Genomic DNA, 21352 nt, shown 5'->3' with positions numbered 1-21352 from the left:
AGGAACATTTCGCACATCTCTCAAAGTCAAGGTGCACCCAATATTGGTTTCTATGCACACATCACCAATTCCAACTATCTTTGAGAGACTAGTGTTGTCCATCTTCACCATACCAAAGTCTCCTGCTTTATATGAAGTGAAGAACTCCATGTTGGGAGTAGCGTGATAAGAAGAACCTGTATCAACAACCCACTCTATACCCTGATCTGCAACATGTAAACACTCTTTTTCTCCAAAAGAGAGTGTTATCACATCTTCATCATACACGGTAGCTGTAGTGTCTTTATCATCATCCATTTTCTGATTTTTACCTTCTTTTTGTTCTCTTTTATAAACTCAACAATTCTTCCTTATGTGACCCTCTTTGCCACAATGGAAGCATTTTTTCTTCTCTCTTAAATTCGACATTTCTCTGGATTTGTCATGATTTTGTGACTCTCTACTTTTACTTCTAACCCTGTTCTCTGTGACAAGAGCCTGTGCCTGGTCTGAACTCGTTGATTTCCTTCTAGTCTCTTCATTAAGCAAGCTACTGGTAACTTGACTCATGGTAAGTACACCATCTGGAGCAAAATTACTAAGTGAAACCACTAAAGTTTCCCAACTATCAGGTAACGAGCTCAAATGTAACAAAGCATGCAACTCATCATCTAGCACCATCTTCATTGAAGACAGCTGGTTCACTATGCTCTGAACTTCATTCAGATGCTCTGCAATCGAACCACCTTCTTTGAACTTCAAGTTTACAAGCTTTCTAATTAAGAAAGCTTTGTTCCCAACGGTCTTTCTCTCATAAAGACCCTCCAACTTTGTCCAAAGCGAACGTGCAGATGTTTCCTTAGACACATGATGGAACACGTTGTCATCCAACCATTGCCTAATATGTCCAACAGCCTTTCTATTCAATTTTTGCCAATCCTTATTAGACATGCCAGTTGGCTTAGCCTTATCACCTTCAATGGGTTCATACAAATCCTTACAATAAAGAATATCCTCCATCTTTGGTTTCCAAATCATCCAATTTGATCCAGTCAACTTGATCATGGTTCCTGAAGAACTCTCCATCTCAATCCACACAAACAACTTTGCTTCCAAACAACCACGGCTTTGATACCACTTGTTGAGTTTTTCACCGAAGAAAACCCACTTTAATTACGAAGCAAATAAATATGTGGACTAAAGAAACCAAACCAACAAGAGAGCAATCACACAAAAGAACACAAAGATTTACGTGAAAACCCCTCTAACAAAGAGGAAAAAACCACGGGGCGAAACCGACGAAATATCCACTAATCAAATAAGTAATACAACGTCTTTCTCTCAAGTTTTCACCCGAAACTTGAGCCAATACAAGAAACAAGAGAGATAAAGGGTTCCCTCGTTGCGAACAACAAAACCCACTTTCTCACCAAAATTACCCACTTCGATCTTCAACTCAAAGAAATCCAAATCCTCACGAAGTCTCCGTGCAATGAGAGGATCCAACGGCGCGGTGAAAATCTCCAAGAAGAAACGCTCCAAACGTTAGGTTTTGATTCCACACAAAACCCCAAAAGAGCTACCAAGAAAAAACCCTTCATTTTCTTCTCCTACTACTTCTTCTTCTTCTCTTTCTTTTTTTCTTTTCCTTTTTTTTTTTCTTCTCTTACTATTCTCTCTACTGTTAACGTTTTCACGTTTGTTGTTTTCCAAAAAAACCTCACGCACACACCCACGACACCGCTTTCCTTTATCAAATAGGAAAGGTCAAATATTTCCTATTTTAATAGGATAATTTGTATAGTGGGTGTTGGATGTGGGACCTACATGGGCTGGACCCACCAACAAATATGTCGCTCAAAATAGTTAGAGCATTGTGACTAAATTTGTCATCAGGCAACCAGAACCAGTGACCAGGCTTGGAACCATACTTTGCGTCGATTATGAAATCCATGTATTCATGTAAAATAGGATCCATGGAATTCTATACTTGGGATCTGACAATTAAGGATTCAAACAGATTGTGACCGAATTATGTGGATTCGATCTGAATTGAACCCGTTGATAGCTCTAGCAATTACACTCCGGGTGTGGCCATGCAACACATTATGTTATTTATTAAGTGATCGACTCGTAAGAGAACTCATCTTGATGAACATAAGTAACCATGATCCAATGCACATGTGGTATATGTGCTTGGTGATCAATACCACTGAGGTCATTATATATAGGGCAACCCAAGCTGGGTTTGATGTTTATTTGGGCGCGCCATTGATGTTTTAAAAGATATTTCTTTTAACTAAATATGGGTCGCATTGAACCCACGATTTACGCTCTAGATGTTTAAGCTTGTAAGTTTCATCCATTCTTGAAACAATATAATAATATTTTCATTCTTGCATTATTATATATTATCCATTAAATAGCAAATACCACTTTAAATAATGAATTATAAATAGATATATGGACATTCATGGTAAAATACTCCAATGGTAAAGTTAGTACTGTATCCTGATCTTCCCATCCTCTCTAAATACCTTAAATAGTTGCGCAATGATATTTTCACCACCCGGCAGTACGCATTCGTCCCCCTTTTAACGTGATTTGACGTCAAAATGCATTAAAGTTGCCCTTTGTTCACATTATAGTTGCCCCTTTTAACGTGATTTAACGTCAAAAAGCGTTAAAGTTGCCCACTGTTCACGTTATAAGGGGGCGAATGCGTACTGCAGAGGGGTGAAAATATCATCTCCTAAATAGTTTTCTTCAAACACATAATCTTGTCAAGTAACAAAGCAATCCATGATTTTATTTTTTGACAAAATATGAGCACATAATTTGATTAATGATAACAGAACTACTTGAATTTGCCCATTGTAATCTTATTTAATTAACATTTTTTCCGACGAGTATTTTGAGTATGGAAAAAGGAAGCGTCCTACAAGAAACACCAAACAGTGTCCTATTCACCACCACCGTAACAAAGCCTTGTGGTCAAGTTACAAAGCAATCCATACACATGGCATGATTGGAATCCTTGATTTGGTAGGCCGTCATCAGGCTAGTTTGTCCAAGTTGGTCCCACCTTGAGCGAATGATCCAAACCCTTGATGTGATCACCATACTCAACAAATGTACATGTATATGGAGGGTCATTTTAATAGAACAATTGTAAATTGCAGAACCGGTGTCATTTATCTAGTGTAATGCCTTTAAAAAACAAAGAAGAAGAAGACGACAAAGAAGAGATGCATAAAGCACTGAATCTAAGCTTCGCATTGCTAAAAATGAGGGAAAACTTTGTCATAGAAGAAAAAGAAAATAATACGAGAGGACCAAGAAGAAGTCCAAGGGAGAAACCAACAATCAGCATTCCCTGCGTGGTTAGGGGAGATTACAAATCTATTCAGTATGGCTCTGTTCACTTGTTTTCCCGGGAAAGGAAAAGAAAAGGTTTCCTGGGAATCTGACATGGCATTAGGAAAAGAAATTTAGGGAAACTGTGCAGGAAAAGGTTTCCCGAGAAACTGCTTGCCCACCTTTTTTCACTAGTTTTTCTAGGAAAGCAAATCCCGCCAAAATAAAAGGAAAATGAATCTCACACTTGTGAGAAAAGACTCATTTCCATATCATTTTTCTCAATTTCCATGTCAGATGTGACATTTTCCACCTGGGCTCCTTTAAAATCTCGTAAAGACAAGTGAACATACGACTTTCAGCTTTCTCATGAAAAAATGGGTTGTTTTCCATTAAGAAACTGAAAACAGCACCCAATTTTGACTACCTTTTGGTCTCTCAATATTTTGGCAATAATATATAACATACCAACATAAAATCCAGAGGCCACTTTTTAAGACTCCCAACAGAAGAAAATGCAATCCCCGCCTTGTATTAAATGGAGAAGTCACCTAGACCCGCACAATAAGGAAAGGATAACGTGCTTATTTGGAGATTGAATGCAAAAGAAATTGATAATTGAAAGGAGAGGAATGCTGGGCGCCCCCATTGGTTGCATGTCACCAAATTGTATTTATAAAATGTAAAAGTCAAAGAACCTTAAATACTCTTTGGTGATTGGCAACCAATTGGGCCGCAAAAGGGTGCCCCTAAGTTTAGCATTCCTCAGTAGAGAAGGCTGGCCCAGGGAAGAAAGGGGTGAATATATCACTTCCCTAATTGAAATAGTTTCCTTTAGTCAACTTGGCTTTACAGATGACCCCTCCACTCTCTTGTTTGGATAAGTGTACTCCACTCTTTTTCTTTTTTGTTCTTTTAATTACCAATTAAAGGCATATGTAAAGTGAGGAACAAATGAGTGATAATAATGCATTCCACAGAAAATTTTGATCATATTTCTCATAAATGGACTTTGATCAATAGGGATGCCCTTTTACCCGGTTTTTAAAAGGGCGCCTGTCAGTCTAGCATTCCTCAGCATTTCATTATGAACAAATGAGTGATAATAATGCATATTATTTAAAAAAGGAATGCTAGACTCACAGGAGCCCTTGCAAAAAAGGGGTAAAAAGGCGACCCATTGGTCAATTTCTATTTATGATGGTACAGAAAATTACGATCATAACCGTCATAAATGTATTACTGGCCACGGGTAACACTCTTTTAACACTCCCCCCCCCCCCCCCCCCCCCCCACTTTTTTTTTTTTTCTTGCGAGGGCTCATGTAAGTCAATTCTAGGGTCTTCCTGGCCTTCGGCCTAGTAAGATTAAGATGGGCAACTGCAGTTTTCATTTCTAAACAATTTTCTTAGAATGAAAGGTGAAGTGGGATCCACTAAGAAAACGATTAGAAGAAGAAGGGCAACTAAAAATACAATATATATTGAAAATGACAAAAAATGCCGCTAATATTACTAACACATGACCTCAATCTTATTTCTGCATTATCTAAAGCAATGTATTAAGTTGGCCGATAATTAAGTATAATCTTTACACGTCACATGGGATTAAACTACTCATGCTTTTCGTTTTATGACAAATCAGATAAAGAAGAGTCTGTTATTTTAGTTAATTATTGAAGTTCTCCCCACTGAGGAACCTTCTTCGAAATTGTGCGAAAATGACCGACGAAAACGATGGGATGTACGGTGAGTATTTTCATTAGGAAAAATTGCTAATGGGGGACATCAAAATACGAGAATTGCCAACTGGGACACACTTTTGAAAATTTGTTAAAGAGGGTTGACAACCCCCTTTTGAGAGTTTGATAACCCCATTTAGAGAGTTGATAACCCCCTTTTAAAGACTTGATAACCCCCATTTGGTCCCCCCTAACAATTTTTCAAAGGAAATATTGCTGATGGAAGACACAAAAAACCTGAAATTGCCAACGGGGGACACAATTTTGAAAATTTGTTAAAGAGGGTTGATAACCCCCTTTTGAGAGTTTGATAACCCCATTTAGAGGGTTGATAACCCCTCTTTCGTCCCTCTCTAACAATTTTTCAAAAGAGTGTCCCACCGTTGGCAATTCTCGTATTTTGGTCTCCTGGCAATTTATCCTTTTTGCAAAAGTGCAAAAGTGCCCCCCCTTGGCAATTCTCATATTTTGATGTCCCCTATTAGCAATTTTTCCTGTTCATCACTTTAGCCAAAATTTTATCCTCTATTACAAAACGCCAAACCCATCCCTTCCTTTTGCCGGTACCTTTCAAGGAAGAAATTGAGTCTTGAGAGATACACAAACAAAAAGCTTCAAGTTAAAACCTCCCGCGGTACTCTCTTAATTGCAATATTATATTGTTTTATCCAATAATGTTCATGTGCAATGACTAAAAAGGGCTTAGCATTTTAGCAAATCTAATGCCAACATCCGCGGGGGGCATTGCGGCAAAATATTAAACGGTGGCATTCTCGTTTAGTGAGGGTATTACTGTCATTTTACTTGATTATGTGCTTTTTATGACCAACAACTTTGTAACGCCGTCAAGTAATTACCTTTACTGAGTGGATATTCCGTCGGTATATATTATGATCAAATATGTAGGACGGCAAGTCACCGCGTTTTTTTTATGAGCGCGTGTTTCGGCATGTGTAGACGCCGTTAACTGACGGTAAACGTCGGTCATACCGTTTCCTCAAACGGAAAACCGGCCGTTAAGGAGTAGGTAGGGAGGGTATTAGTCAGATAGGGGTGTCCCTATAAATATAAATATAGGGAATGTGGAGCTAGCGATCATTCAAAGAACTCTTCATCTTTCTCTTTTTACTGATCAAGAAACAAGGTAAAGCAAAGAAAAGCTTTCTTACCAGAGATTATTCCTATTGCATGGCAGCCAATTTGCAGAGGCGAGGATTTGTTACTATCGGGAAGAGATTCATCAAACAAAACTGGATATCGAGCTCTCGAGATCCTTCTCCGGCAACTTTGCTGCCGGTATCTACTGATAGGTAATCTTAGAATCTCTGAATCGATATTTTTCTCTGTAGAATCTTTGCCTCTCTTTTTTTTCCGTATTTCTAGATCTAGTTTTTGAAGATGAATTCTAGATCACTTTTTGCTTATTTTGTATGCCTTGAACAGTAAATCATCGTTTTCTCTGAAGAATCTGTGGACCTTTCTTATTTTACATAAATTTTTCTGCTTATTTTTTTAGAATGATCTGTGTCCATTGGTTACTTATTTTCTCGAATTCTGTTGTTTGATGCTAAGATTAAGGTCAAATCATCTGAAATACTCCACTCCTTTCTTCTATATTTCCACCCCCTTGTTACTTGTAAAAAGATATGGGTGGCAACTACCAAAAATGGTAGGGGCGTCCAATTTTACTGAGCCTGATTATCGTGAAATTCCTACTCTCGGTTTGCCTCGCTTTCATAAAATAAAATTATCTTTCGGAAAGTTGTCAATTTTGTCTTATATAGAACGCCACGTTTCGACTAATATATTACATGGAATTTTCACGAGTTGTTTTTAAGAATTGAGTCTCCGTATCAGATCCCTCAATTATACACCAACCCTTCCTCGTTTTTTGTCCCTTTCAGCCACTTTTTCTTAATTTTCCGTCTTTCCATGATTAATTCTCTAATTTCCTCTTAAATCTGGATTGCTTCATTACATTTGCATGACAAGATGAGGGTCTTTTAGTCATAATAAAAAAAACTGTACCACGGGGGTATTTTAGTACCTAACTTTATTCCTGGGATACTGATTTTGGGTGTTTGCAGGAGAGGTGCGCACTTCTACGTTTACGATAAGAACCCAGACGATCAGCTACTAACGAGCGTGGTCCATGACGATGTGATCGAGCCACAGTCCGAAAAGTACTGGGCCCCACATCCCAAGACCGGAGTATTCGGGCCCCCGGACCATAACGGCAGTGCTGGTGGGGACCACCTGACCCAACCCTTGCCCCCTGATGGTTCGGTTATGGAGCTGACCGCCTGGTTCCGCCCCCTCGAGGACGTCGACAAGCCCCAGCAATATTAGATAGTGGAAAGAGAGAGGAGCCTTACCTCTGCTCGGTCTCTACCTTTTCCCTTTATAATGCAACTAAGCACAGACTCATACTTAGAGGAACCTATATAGTTGTGATATGGTATGTTTTGTGATCGTCTTTCTGTCTATCTACTACTACTACTACATATATGGATGTATTCCTTGTTCACTATCTACGTAGAAAGACTTGTGTTTTGCTTGTAAATTTTGGTCAGGCGTGGTTTTGTGCTAGCAAATATATAGGAAATAGATTAGCCGGCATTAGTGCAATTGGACCCACTTGTTGGATGTTCATGTCAGTCCTTGTGGATCCCTCCTATGCCAGGACACAACATCATGTACCTCAAATGATAGAGAGACTCTTAATTTGAGAGGCCCTATTATTGGGGTGACATGATCGGGACATTGAACACAACTCTATGGCTTCCAAGTGTATAGTACGAAAAAAAAAAAGAGCAATCTTCCACACTCAAATTCAAAGGCAGGAAGCGACATATTTGCCCACTTTTCTTACTTGGGACAGCTCATTCTAGTGTATTTTATGAGTTTGGGAACACACGGACGAGGAGGAGGCGGTGCGTGTTATGAGTCTTTGTCACATCTCATTTTTGCGTGCCGTTAAGGGCGTGAGAACCCAGGGGCTTGTCTTAGCCCCTCCGCCATATATAGTGGGAATAAGGTACAGGCCGTGCATAGAACCCTGCCAAAACGGAAAAATAAAGAAGTGAAAATGACCTCGGATCGATTTGGCCATTTTCAAACTGTGTTTTTGCGTTGGTTGGGGATTTAATCTCTCTTGTTTGTTTTCTTGTGCGCGTCTCCGAGTGGTGAGAGAGGGTAGGGTTTGTTAAGTAGCTAAAAATCAGAAAATTTTCTTTTTCTCAAAATACATGAGGAAGGGAGATGCTTAACTCTGGAAAGAGAAACTCTAAACCAAGGACATCGAATTGCTCATCTCAATCCTACCCTCTCTAGTCTCTCTTCTTCTCCCACCCGCCCTACGCTCTCTCACCACTTGGTGACACTGATATATAATGAAAATAAATTCCTTGGCTTCCAAACATGGCCAAAAGGAAATTCATTTTTGCAGCCCTCTTAAAAAACAAAATGCTGGAAAAACGAGTTCCCATTATGCTAATATAAAGGCAGTCGTTAAGGTGGAGTGCTGCTGTGGAGAACGATTTGGAGACCTAGAGTGGAACTGAACAAATCCCTACATGCCACATGGCAACGGAGAAATATGTGAAACGAAGTTTCTCGTTAGCAAAACCCAATTTATAAAAAAAAAAAAAAAAAAGAGTGGTCAAAGGTGCTAAGGTCTTTGATGCAGATGCATCAATTAAAGAAACTTCTTCGATCTTTCCGCTCTATTAGTCTTGCATTGAATAAAATGTCGAAATGCTCCCCCTGATGCACGTTTACATTTTTTTTTAATGGTCTTTCCATTAATACCTTTAGAACTCCAACTATTGAGAGCCACAAATGCCTGCAGGAAGAGTGTTTGGATCTCTCTCATGCATTTGGTATCTCTGAGGAGATGAATGACAATCCGGATTTCGTTTCTTGGAATGCGGTTCTACGGCGTGTATACGACGAGGTTTTCCGACAAAAATAAACTGATGCACAGTTCTGGAAAACCGATAAGGCCCCTCGTAGAATAGTGGTGAATTAGAACTGAAGTAGTCAACAAGTATAACAGCAGGGAAGTAGTCTCCTAGCAGAGTGAGTAGTCGTACATAGTGTTTGGTTGTTGATTGAAATAGTTTACTGTAGAAAAAGAGAGAAAGATAGAAGGGTGCTAAATCCCAAGAGTAGTAACAAAAAAACCTGTTTTTTTAAACGAGTTGTTTGGTTGGGGACAAAAGTCGTGCAAGGTGGGAAGACAAGCCAAGGACAAGGCAAGTAGTCCCCGAGTTGTTGTAATCAAAACAATCAACAAACATCACTGGTAGATGATGTGGCAAAACAAAACTAAACAAAACACTTAACAAGCCCTATAAAATGTGCAACCAAAAGGACCCTGAAGTATCAGCCAAAGGAGGAATGATTGGTACATCATCGTAATACAACAAGGTGGGGCTACAATAGAATAGTGGGTCTCACATTTGAATGATCTAAACCGTCCATTCGATAGGCCGTGCTTTGAAAATTTGGAATGATCTCCAATTACTGAAGAGTGCATTTAGTGTACACGTCGAGCTGCACTGGTAAAAATCAATGTCGCCTACCTAACGATCCATGACAAAATTTACAGGTTATTTGGATGACCTATTGATAAACTCTGTTTAGCAATAGTTCTGTTCGATGCCAGATTATCTACCATATGATCACCAAAGAAGCTTCAGAGATTTCCTCCCATTCCCATCACACTTGCTTTCTTGATAATGGCCTTTCTAAGAACAACTACAGAATATAGAAAGGGGTGCCATTATTAAGACAAGGGAATCCAGTTGATGTCCCTAGACTGCTTCCCATACTTAAATGACTCCTCAAATGGATCCCAAACGGTCTTCAAATAAATATAGTTGAAATAATACAATTTTCTACTCAAACAGGGTTGATTGAAAATGACAAATCACCAGGTGTTGTGTAACTCTGATATGAAATTTCAGTAGGAAAAAAAAAATTCACCTATTTGTTGCAGCTGTCAAACCCAAGAAAGCGATCCACGTGTTGTGAGACAGATCGAGCCAGGCTATCAGCACCTTCCTGCGTGGATGCCTCTGCGTATATGCGTACAACATCCTCTGTGCCAGATGGCCTCACAAAAGACCGACCTCGTGGATACTTAGCTGCACAAGTATTTAAACACAGAAAATGGTGTAGTTAGCTAAGCTTGGCATGGATAATTCTTTATAAGTGAAAAATAGTAAATTGAAAACCAATAAGGGGCGCAATTAGGGTCGGGTCGGGCCGAGCTTTCGCCAAAAAATGAATTGGAATCAACCAAGACCCGACCCTAGTTGCACCCATAACCATAGTATGATAGGCTTCTAAAGATGTGAAAATAGCAAAACCAGCCACCATGAAAAGGAAAGTATATATACATCAGTCAAATCAGCTAATGAACAAATTATAGTAATTTTTTTTTTTGAACTGGAAAATTATAGTAAGTTTTATCTAACCATAGATTTGCAATTTGCTAAAGCAATATATTTGCATACCAGTTTCTGAGTTGATCAACTCCTGAAGCCCTGATGGTTTTACTACCACTGTTTCTGCATTTGCTGTAATAACAGCAGTTCTATCTGCAACTTTAACCTGTGTATACAAAGAATGGGAAAATTAGTTACAAATCGACTTCAAAAAAGGTAATTTTAAATGCTGAATGCATATAGCATTAAAGTACAGAAAAATAAGGTTTCTCTGCAGTTAGATAATATCATAGGTGTATCTAGCTAAGAACTCTGAATATGGGAAGTAGGTACTTTTGAGTAATTGAGTTTGAAAGAACTCAATTACTGCTGTCACCGTTGTTGGTGGGAGTTCTTTCAACGATTATCACGCTAGAAGCTATCTATTGATAAGTCTACTAAGAATTCTCTCCAATTTGCAATCAAACCACCCAGACCGGGCGAAAGATCAAGGTCTTTTGCCTCATCTTTTAAGGAACCTTCCAGCATTGCCGGTGCATTTGACGGAGGGAACCTCTCCGGACTTCTGCAGGCATCTCAGAATTTGCGGACATTGGAGAGAATTCTTAGTAGACTTATCAATATATAGCTGCTAGCCTGATCATCATTCAAAGAACTCCCACCAACAACGGTATCAGGATGTCTGTGACGACCAGCCAAACATCTACCACAACTTCTTTTCCCTTCATCAAATTATTGAAGAAGATGAAAAAAGACACCTGACCCATAAAAACAACGATGCTTGTCCTCTCCAATCTTAGCCTCCATCAGCCAACCAAACAAAATACAAATACCAAGAATCCAAACCCTTAAAGAAATACGAAAAATCCAACAAACCCACAATAAAAAAACCCAATCTCCCCTAACCCCGAGCAATTCTACCCACCAATACTCAACAACTCAACTCAACAAAGCCTTTGTCCCAAACTAGTTGGGGTCGGCCAATTCTACCCACCAATCAGGGAGAAAAATTACAGCTCCGTAATCCGCCCGACTATGCCCCTAGAAATCCAGAATCAGTACACCCACACACCATGGATTCAAACAAGAGCAACCCACATACCCAAAAAACCCAAAATCTTCATCACAAACCATAGCCAGATTCCATTAGACAATTTCCATATCGAGTCTCAGTTTCAGAAAATGGAAACCACACAAAGGTCCAAAGGAAAATAAAACATAAGAAAGAGAAAAGTAGACAATAAACATAAAGAGAAGAAACAGCAACGGAAACTTCCCGTAGATGACAAGATTCGATCAAAGAGAATTTGTTTCGTTCGGATCAAGATCTCCCACAAAAAGCATCAGTGACAGAGGCAAGCAGAAGAGAGAAAGAGAGACTAAGGAGCCAATATATGCTTGATAGTATACCATTGGAACACTAGGATTTCTCTTATTAATATCTAAGAAGCTTATCTCGCCACATCAGAGACATATGACCTTGATTCACTAAAAAAGCTATGAAAAAAATGGAAGTGTAGGTGTCAAACGTAGTTGCTGCCATCCAAACCTGATGTCACAAGTTGAGTTGCATCTTCTTTCTTTTTTAATGGTAAGAGAAACTTCATTGATAATAAAACTGAGACCGAGGAAGTCCTGCAAATACAAAAAGGAAGAAATATAGCAAGCTAAAAAGGAAATAGTTAGGGAGGGAGGAAATCGAAAAGCTACATCCTTTCCCTGTATACACCCTCGCTACCAAGTTTGTCAGCCTCTCCGTTTGTTGAACGCCTTATATGGTTGAAGGATATGGAGTAGGATCCAATTCTATTCTGGATCTCATCTAAATAAGCCGCAAATCTCCACGGAACATTGTGTGGTCCTTTGAGCCATCTCATTACGTTGAGGCAGTCCCCTTCTATCACCACCCTATTCATGTCCTCGTTTTTAAGCAGTTTGATACCTTGGAATACGGCCCGTACTTCCGCCTCATTAGAATCTGCCACCCCTATTGGCCTGCTAAAAGCCCAAATCACAAGCCCATCCTCATTCCTTAGAAGCCCTCCAACACCCGAAGGTCCCAGGTTTCCCATACTTCAGCCATCAAAATTCATTTTAACTATCCCTTGGGAAGGGGGGACCAAGCCTGAGTCGCCTAAGAAGTGATGCTATCGGCCCAACATATCTCTCTCCAACCACGCCATAAGTCATATGCTGATACGTAACTAGAAGCTTCCAACATTTTCACCCATGAAATAGTAAGAGCAATCGTCTTGTTGTAAAGAAACTGGGCTCCCTTTGAAGAGCCCTTTAAGATCCTAGCATTGCGCTCCTTCCATAGAACCCAAGTGGTGGCTAGGAAGGAGACAAGTTGAGTTGCATCTTATCCGCAAAAAACAAAAAACTTATGGCCATACTACAAATCAGCTGCTTAAATAAAGCACCAAACATAAGCCCAATGAAAGCTTGATAACAAAACTGGAATTGTGCAGGGGTTGTTACTCTAGCTCAACTGGATGAGGATTTGTGTATCAACTTTGAGGTGCAAGTTTGACGCCCTCTAGACTAACAATAAAAAAGACGTGGAACCATAGAACCTAGGGAATGAAGCACAACCTCCAAAACAGCCTGAGAAGGCAATAGAGAGTGGACAAGAGGAGTAAAAATTAGTAGTGACTCGACGCATCAAAAATTATCAAACTAGATAAAACATAAAAGAAACCAGAAACTATACACAATTCTATGCTCTAGTTGCCTTCAACCCAGAGAAATTCACCACACAGACAGCAGTGTGCAGTAGACAAGATACATTTCAAAATTCTACCCTCAATTAATCATTCCAGTATTATTGGATGTCTCCAAAGAGACTCTACCCTCAATTAATCATGCATGTAAATTTTTTAACCATATAATGTATTAAGGTAACAACTGACCTTCAACTGCCTACTGGGCAGATCTTGATAAAGCTCACTCCATCTTTCAATTGACCATCCTTTATACTGCAAAACGGCCTCCACCAAAAGCAACCCACTCAGAGCATCTCCCACTGCCTGATTGATCAATTTACTAACTGCCAACAGCCTTAAAACAGCTTTTTGATGCTCAGAACCTGCCATAAATAGTAATAATATCTGTCAGTAGTAGCAATATCAATATTAATAAGCGAAAACTACATAAGTGAAATTTGAACAATAGGTGCTAAGCTAACCTGCAAGTGTACAAGCAAGCGCATTATTTCTAGCCTCCAACCAGCATAAGAACTGTTCAGAAAACAAAATAGTTCCATGCCCATTTGCCTCAAAATAGATCCCAATATCATACTCTGCGGCTTTCTCGTGCAGGTATTTCACTCCGGTTGCAGTAAATACAATTTCTAAACCCAGCTGTTTGAGGAAATCAGTTGAAGCTCCATTTGCATATGCAGTCTGTACAATGCCAAGCCTTATTTCATAGTCATTGTTTGTATGTTCCTCCTTCTTGAAAACATGTAACTGCTCATTAATGAACAATGCAAAAAGAGATAATATCTTATCGCCATCAATAAGATCAACTGTATTGTTATTTGCTGATAAGACACGAAAATATACAAGCCTATCAGCATCCCCATCCAAACTTGCACACCTGAAATTCTAAAGCAGACCATACAGTTAATATTCAACTAGGATTAGAGCTCAACATACACACGTGGTATAGATGAAGACGCAGACAACTAACCTTATCCCAACATCACTTGGACCAAACCCACGTGGAACAACTTTCTCCTTCTGCACATAATCAGCACCAACTCTGTCGTTAAGAATCCCTTCTCCTTCAGTGCCCGAATTCTTCACCTGAACTACCAATCCCTTGAGATATTTCTTCAATTCTTCGAGCTTTTCTCCACCTATGCCATTTGCTCCATCTACTATCAATTTTACATCCATCATATCTCTGACCATATCCTTTGACATTAACTCCATTAGGCACCTGCATGCAAAATTTAACATTAAGTAACCAATGACAAAGTTCATTTTTAAGAATGATCATGGTGGATTGCATGTTTCGGTGAATATAATGTAAAAAAGAGGATTTCTTTCTTTCAAACTGACCCAAAAGAGCTTGAGAGCTGTGTGAAGTAATCAGATTCGGATCCTTTCAATCCCTTATTTCTACAACGAACCATCCAATGAAGTTGTGGAGTGGTTAGAATCCCCATGTCAACGGAAACCGCACCAAGTATAGTATTGATTCCCTTTTATCCAAGTTAAAGGATAAGTTATTCCACAACAAATAAACAACTACAATAAGAAGACCCAAAATTCAAGGGAGATCTAGAGGGAGCCATACTTGTTTTGCTGCTTCAAGCAGCCCTCCCCCACTAGGCCTTGTGTCTCTTCCTAATAAGATTTCCGCAGTCTGCACTCCTCCAAATGGAATATTTTCCTTATCCACAAACTGATTTATCAACTGTTTGAAAAATAGAATTTGGTTAGACTGATATCATACAAATAATTCAGGGCATGGAAGTGTTAGAAAAGGCATTTTATTGGTATCTCGGACAATAGTTAAAAAGTATACACCTACTTTTCAAGATACGAGAGAAAAACTCCCAAATGAGCACTTAAAATTACAACAGTGCATGGTCCCTCAAGCATATCCATAGTTAAGTCAAATTATCCCAAAGGAATCATAAAAAAAAAATCCCAAAGGCGCGTCCTTTACATTTTGTTCCCAGTAACAAAAGGTGTATCTGACAATCAGACAATCTTATTTTTTCAATCTGACAATTCTTGAAGGAAAAATCAGCAATATGTTTTTAACTTTTTTTCCTAGATAGTATAACTGCACCCTCTCCCAGATTTTCCATTATTAAGCAGCACAAGAACATCACATTGTCGATTTAACAAAATAAAAGGGAAATTAAACAGTACACAACTTCACAGACTTGAGCCAAATATACAATTCGTTAAAAACAAAATGGCGTTTTGCAGATTCCACCTTCTTAGACTTCATTAATAAAAATAACAACTTTTTTTTTTTTACGACATAGGGTATCCCCACCCCAATTTATAAAAATAACACTAATCCATTAAGCAATAAAAAGAACATCCATTACCAAAACTAAAGTCCATTTGGTTTTGCAGATTTTAACCATACAACAAATTGAAAAGAGTAGAAACTTGCACTCTTAAATTGATCCTCCCATCAAATAGATTGGCAAAGTCATTGAACTTGATAAAAAGACGAAGACATCTACTGTGGGAGTCACTATACCAACAATTTCACAGCATTGAACTAAATCAAGCTGATAAACAGAATAATATCATTTTCAAGTTCTTTTGTATACTAAATCAGAAAAGGTTAAAAAAATAAAGAAAAAAAAATCCCAATTAAATTCATAGAAGATGAAATCGAGTTCCTGGCAATAATCTAAAACCCGAATTGATAACAACGTAAAGGTAATTTTCAGTTTCTCCCGTTCATCAAGCTCTCAATTTTAGAGGGAAAAGAAAAAAAAATTATTTCATCAGTTACAAAGCCTTAAACCAAAACCCTAACCCTAATCAACTAAAATCAGAAGCAAAAAAGAAAACCTAAATAACTGACCTGCACGAGTACTTGAGCATTGCTGGCATTCGCGATAGAATCGGCAAATGATTCCCATTCCTGAGTCATCATACCACCATTTGGATCCGCGATTTTAACCCCGTTATCTGAAATTTGATTGTGAGACGCTGTAATCATCAATCCGATGATGGATCGAGTCTTCAAAGATCTCAATGCTGCCAAAATCCCAACCCTAAAAACCGTACAAGAAAGGATTTTAGCGTCCGCACGAAATCCAGCTGTCCCATACGAAAGCTTCACCCCTGAATGAAAATGGAAAATGAGAATGGGAAAAAATGATAAAGAGAATTTGAGAAAGTGATTTTTTCAGCGGAGATTACACGCCTTGAGGTGGCGGGAAACGGGAAGCGGAATCGATGAGAAGCGATCGTTGTTTTTCGTCCATGGCTGAAAATACTGTAAAAATAGTTCTTGGTGCTTTTCTTCTCGGATTTGTTTTGAGAGAAATTATATTTCCACCCCTATTTTCAGCTGGTGAGAGAGAAGGAGGTTCCTTGATTCGCAGCGAGAGAGGTTCCTTTATTCCTAGGGCTGCAACTCGGGTCGGGCGGGTCGGGTTTTGGAGAACCCAACCCTCCCCGAGAAATATCTCAGGTCGGGTCGGGTCGGGTCGGGGTTTTTCAGAAAACCCACGATTCCCAAACCCGGCCCTACCCATGATAAATCTCGGGTCGGGTCGGGTTTTTTCTCGTTGACGCAATTTTTTAAGAAAAATTCTTGTTTGGCAAGGCAACTCAACTCATAGAAGCAGAAATTACACTCACATTACACTTGAATCAAACAATGATGTAATTACACTCACATCACACTTGAATCAAATAATGCTGTAATTAAACAATGTTGTAATTACAATCAAACAATGCTGAATCAAACACTTGAATCAACTCAACTCATAGAAGCAGAAATTACACTCAGAAATTACACTCACATACAGTAAGTAACAGTGGATGCGTGGGTTTTCACTTTTAACTTTTAACTAGCAATAGAAAAAAATGTACATACTATAACTTATGTAACTCGGGTCGGGTCGGGCCCCTTCAAACCTGGCTCGACCCGAGATTCATGCGGGCTTTTGAATGCTCAACCCGGCTCGACCCGAAACCCATGAAACCTGAACCCAACCCAGGCTATTTTCGGGTCGGGTCGATGCGGGTCGGGTAAAACCCGGCTCGAGTTGCAGCCGTATTTATTCCTTCGCCACTGTCGAGGTAGAAGTAACACCCGAAGGAGGTGAAAGGTTAGAAAAAGGGAGTGAGAATCACGTAAAAGAGTAGTCAGCCAGATATACACAAGAGGGGTGGCCCGAGGAAGAAAAGGGGGCGAAGATATCACTTCCTGTATACATAATTCAGACTTTAGGTGGACCCACTGTAGTATCATGAATTGGTTCTGTTCATCTCTGGATAGAGATGGGCCCACTTAAACTCTGCTCTCTCTCTCTCTCTCTTTTTTTTTTTAGTTTTTCTCTTCCTTTCCGATTTCTTTCTGGGCAATGAGGTGAAAATATCATTTTCTTAGGCGATGATAAATTCGCACCCCCTGTAGGATGATTCACACCCCTCTTAACGTGAATTGTGGCAGACTAATGCTTTTTGACGTGCAACAGCGGTGCAAATCATCCTTAGGGGATGTGAATTTATCATTTCCCTAAAAAATTTGATGGATAATGAGCAAAAAACCTTTTTTTTTTGGGGGAGTGATAAATCGACTCTCATGTGTCTTTCTCTCTCCTCTAGGTGAGAGGAGAGAGAAAGACACATGGGGAGTCGATTTATCCAAATGGGGAGTCGATTTATCACTACCCTTTTTTTTTTGTTAGTTGGGGTTTGGCCCCTACCCTACCCTACCAATGTATTAAAATGAAATATAGAAGCTATTACAACTGCTTATAAATTATAAATTACCCCTAATTTATCTAGAGATACAAAATTTAGAAGTCAGCTGTTAAATTGGCCTATTCTCATCTCCTGTTTTCGAGATTTCCATGCATTAAAGGAACTAAGGTTGTCTTTGATCTATGTTTTCTAATTGGACTACTTTCAATACGCATTTGTTTGTCCTATTGATAAAATTCACGGCGATTAAAGAATCGGATTCAATTCAGACGTCTTCCATGAGGAAAATACACTTTTTCAGGATTAAATTTTGGGCAATGATAAATTCGCACTCCCTTTGGATAATTCGCGCCCCTTTAAAGGAGGGTATGCAACTCTTTCTTTGAACGTTAGAGTGGTGCGAATTATCCTACAAGGGTACAAATTTATCACCCCCTAAATTTTCAAATAAATGTCATCTTAACTAAAGCTATCACAGGTAGCCACACGTGATGATCTTTTGCAGTTCAGACTTTCCCGTTGTATTGGAAGGACAGAGCGAACGATGGACACAAGATTAAGCCCCTCATTTCTTGGCTTGAACTCATTCGTTTTAGCATCTCTCTTTAGCATTCTTTCTTCAAGATCTTTAAGTTGTGTTCAGCAACTATTTTCTGCAGCCATTTTCTTTCGAATTGGTAATTCTTTATTACTTAACGGCAACTATGACCAAGACAGTCATGGGCAAGGTTGCCAGAGCGGGAAGCGAAGGCTCTCAGGAAGGTCGGAAGCGGTAAGTGTGAAGGGTCGGAGAATTTTTCTAATAATTAAATATTTATAAAAATACTAAAAATTATATAGAAATAATTATACGAATCAAATATTAAAAAAAAAAACTTTTTATTAAAAGTTTCACATTTACTTAAAGGAAAATCACTATAGCTGAAATGCATGTGTCAAATAGTCTGTTGACCAGTGCTTGACAAGAAGAGAAAAATTTTAGAAATCAAATTATGAGATTTTTTTCTACTGGACTTTTGAGATTTAATAATGTTGGGACATGATAGAATTTATGAATTTTTAAAATTGAAAAAATACCTCATCGTTTGGAAGTTAAGATTTTGACCCGACCCATTTTTTTTTTTTAGTTTTATACTAGAGCTGGAAAGTAGATTTTTTATCCATTTAGATTTGGGTCTTGAAACTATTTTTAATAGATTCAAATAGGGGTCATTCCCTTCTTTACATGTAAATCTTAAGTAATTAAATGACTTTCCATGTAAATACTAAGAAGAGGAAGAGAACTAAGAAGGGGAAGAGAATAGAACTAGCAAGAGACAAGAGGGTAGATAGGAAACACGCTTCACATAGAGTGGGAATCGCATTTCCCACATTTATGAAACAGGAAAACAGGGGAATCGAGAAGATTCCTGTTTTCGAAACAGTACAACTAAAACAACATATGTGCATAATCATTGACTCCTCACGGAGGAACCAAAAAAAACCTATGTTCCGCAGCACTTACTGACTGCACTTTCTCTGCACTTTCTCTGTGCAGAGAAAAAGAAGATTGAAAGATCAGTGTTTGGCATACTCGGACTCATTCCGTCTGTTTCTCCAAGTTTCTCAAAATCATGATTTTAAAGCTGCAAAAGAAACTGAAATTTCGAAGCTAAACGGAGGTTAAGGTCACTATTTAGACAGGAAATTTTCAAAACTTCCAGCTGGCAGGAAAGTGGAGAACATAATTTGGAAAATAAAATTTACACTCATTTGTTTTGATAATGGTACTCCTCACGCTACACTAAACTCTGTATATTGTGACCAACTGACCATCTCTAACAGAGGATTAATAAAAGTGGCAAAATAAAGAAGTGCCAAGTATTGAAATAAGGGAGGGGATATATCTTTTCCCTACTCAAAATCCGGACAAGAAGCAAATTCTGTAGACCAAAATGTTCTCGAAACTAAGTACGATCAAACATTGATCATAATAGTACTGGAGAGATGCATACAAGATACAAGCAATAATCAAAGATTAATGAGATTTGTATTGTTTGCTTTACAGTGGCCTGAGGATTAGATCCATTGAAGAAAAAAAAAGGGGGGGGGTGGGCTGCCTGAGGATTAGACGACGATGATGAGATTGTGCATTTTCTTGCAGATTCATTCCAATTCCCAATATACAAGCTGACAATCACAGTATAAAATAATGATAAATGCTTCTTAAGGAAAGGGAGGAGATGGATGTCATGACAATGATGAGAACTTGTAGAAAGGAGTCAACTGGTGGCTAAACAAAACAAGAGAAAGGAATTTAATGTAGATTGGCATGTTATATGCCAAAACTAAAAGCTTTAGTTGCATAGTTCCTAACAGCTTTTAGTTCAAAACTAAATTATAAGATCTGAACTTCTTCAGCCAGCAACAAATCTGAAAATTCTCTTAGGTAAAAAGTTTACACACTAATTGCAGCCAAAATGCAATTGGGTTTTACAAGCAGACTCTGATGCGAAGGCATGTGCAGGCAGGGCACAGGTAAAAGGTGTTGCCACGGGAGCTCTTAGTTTGCAAGTTTACACACTAATTACACCCCAAATACAATTAGGTCTTACACGCAGACTCTGGTGCCAGGGCCTGTGCAGAACACACGGAAAAGGTGTTGTCAAGAGAGCTCATTCAAGATTTGGAAAGTCTGATCTCTAAATAGGAGGTGTAGAAGGGATTCCATCAGCATAACTCAACTATCAGTTGGCAGACTTGCATCACCATCTGCCACAATATGATATATTTTTTTTGCCAGTGTGGTGACATGTTTTTTTCTTTTCTTTTTTCCTTTTTTATTGATTTTAAGGAAAAAGTTATACAATGCCAAGGAAAAAAAAGGAAGATAGAGATCAATTCAAAAGAAGGGCATAATGGGCATTAAAATACATAACATTCATCGCAATTTCAAAAAAAAAAAAAGAGAGAGAGAAAAACACCCATCAATGCAAACTAAAAATGTGTGATGACCCCTCAATAGAATCATTGAAAGAGACACGGTATGAGATGGGGTTTGCAAGAGCAAAATAGGACATGAGAAAAATGTGTCTTGGGATGGAAAGAGTAACTGGTGTAAAGATAAATCCATTGCTAATAATTGTAATCTCACCATTGGAAGGATGACTAAAAGGAAGTGAGATAGGGTATAGTAGAGAAAATCAAGTAGTTCCATGCTGTGGATGGAAAGAAATCTGTAGCCAGTGATATAGACTAATATGTGTCTTCAAATCATTGAGTTACGAAACAGTAAAGGGTTTGAGAGGGAAAATAGGCAGAGCAGAAGAAATTTGCAAGTAATGTACTCAGTTTCCCGGGACAAATTTGCAAGTAATGTGCTCAGTTTTCAAAGTGGGATAAAGGGAAAACTTAAACAGTTT

At 38.7% G+C, this 21352-nt stretch overlaps 2 protein-coding genes across 2 annotated transcripts; one reads left to right on the top strand and one right to left on the bottom strand.

Moving 5' to 3' along the window:
• The first annotated feature begins 6141 nt into the window (after positions 1–6141).
• Positions 6142–7640, top strand: LOC143887190 (late embryogenesis abundant protein At5g17165-like). Its single transcript, XM_077391297.1, has 2 exons — positions 6142–6387; positions 7165–7640. Exons 1-2 carry the CDS (start codon positions 6266–6268, stop codon positions 7424–7426), a joined length of 384 nt encoding a protein of 127 aa, XP_077247412.1. The 5' UTR covers positions 6142–6265; the 3' UTR covers positions 7427–7640.
• Positions 7641–9931: 2291 nt separating this feature from the next.
• Positions 9932–16766, bottom strand: LOC143887180 (phosphoacetylglucosamine mutase-like). The gene is made up of 9 exons (XM_077391285.1): positions 16441–16766; positions 16096–16358; positions 14836–14955; positions 14598–14740; positions 14224–14475; positions 13718–14130; positions 13443–13618; positions 10600–10696; positions 9932–10227 (listed from the first exon to the last, which is right to left on the bottom strand). The coding sequence occupies exons 1-9, from the start codon at positions 16499–16501 to the stop codon at positions 10067–10069; spliced, it is 1686 nt and encodes a 561-aa protein (XP_077247400.1). The 5' UTR covers positions 16502–16766; the 3' UTR covers positions 9932–10066.
• Positions 16767–21352: the final 4586 nt, after the last annotated feature.

This window comes from Tasmannia lanceolata, unplaced genomic scaffold (genome assembly GCF_043159265.1).
Source record: "Tasmannia lanceolata isolate RefF3 unplaced genomic scaffold, GAP_Taslan_0.1 ptg000002l, whole genome shotgun sequence".
In the NCBI taxonomy this organism is placed as follows: Eukaryota; Viridiplantae; Streptophyta; class Magnoliopsida; order Canellales; family Winteraceae; genus Tasmannia; species Tasmannia lanceolata.
This window is presented reverse-complemented; position numbering and strand designations above follow the sequence as displayed.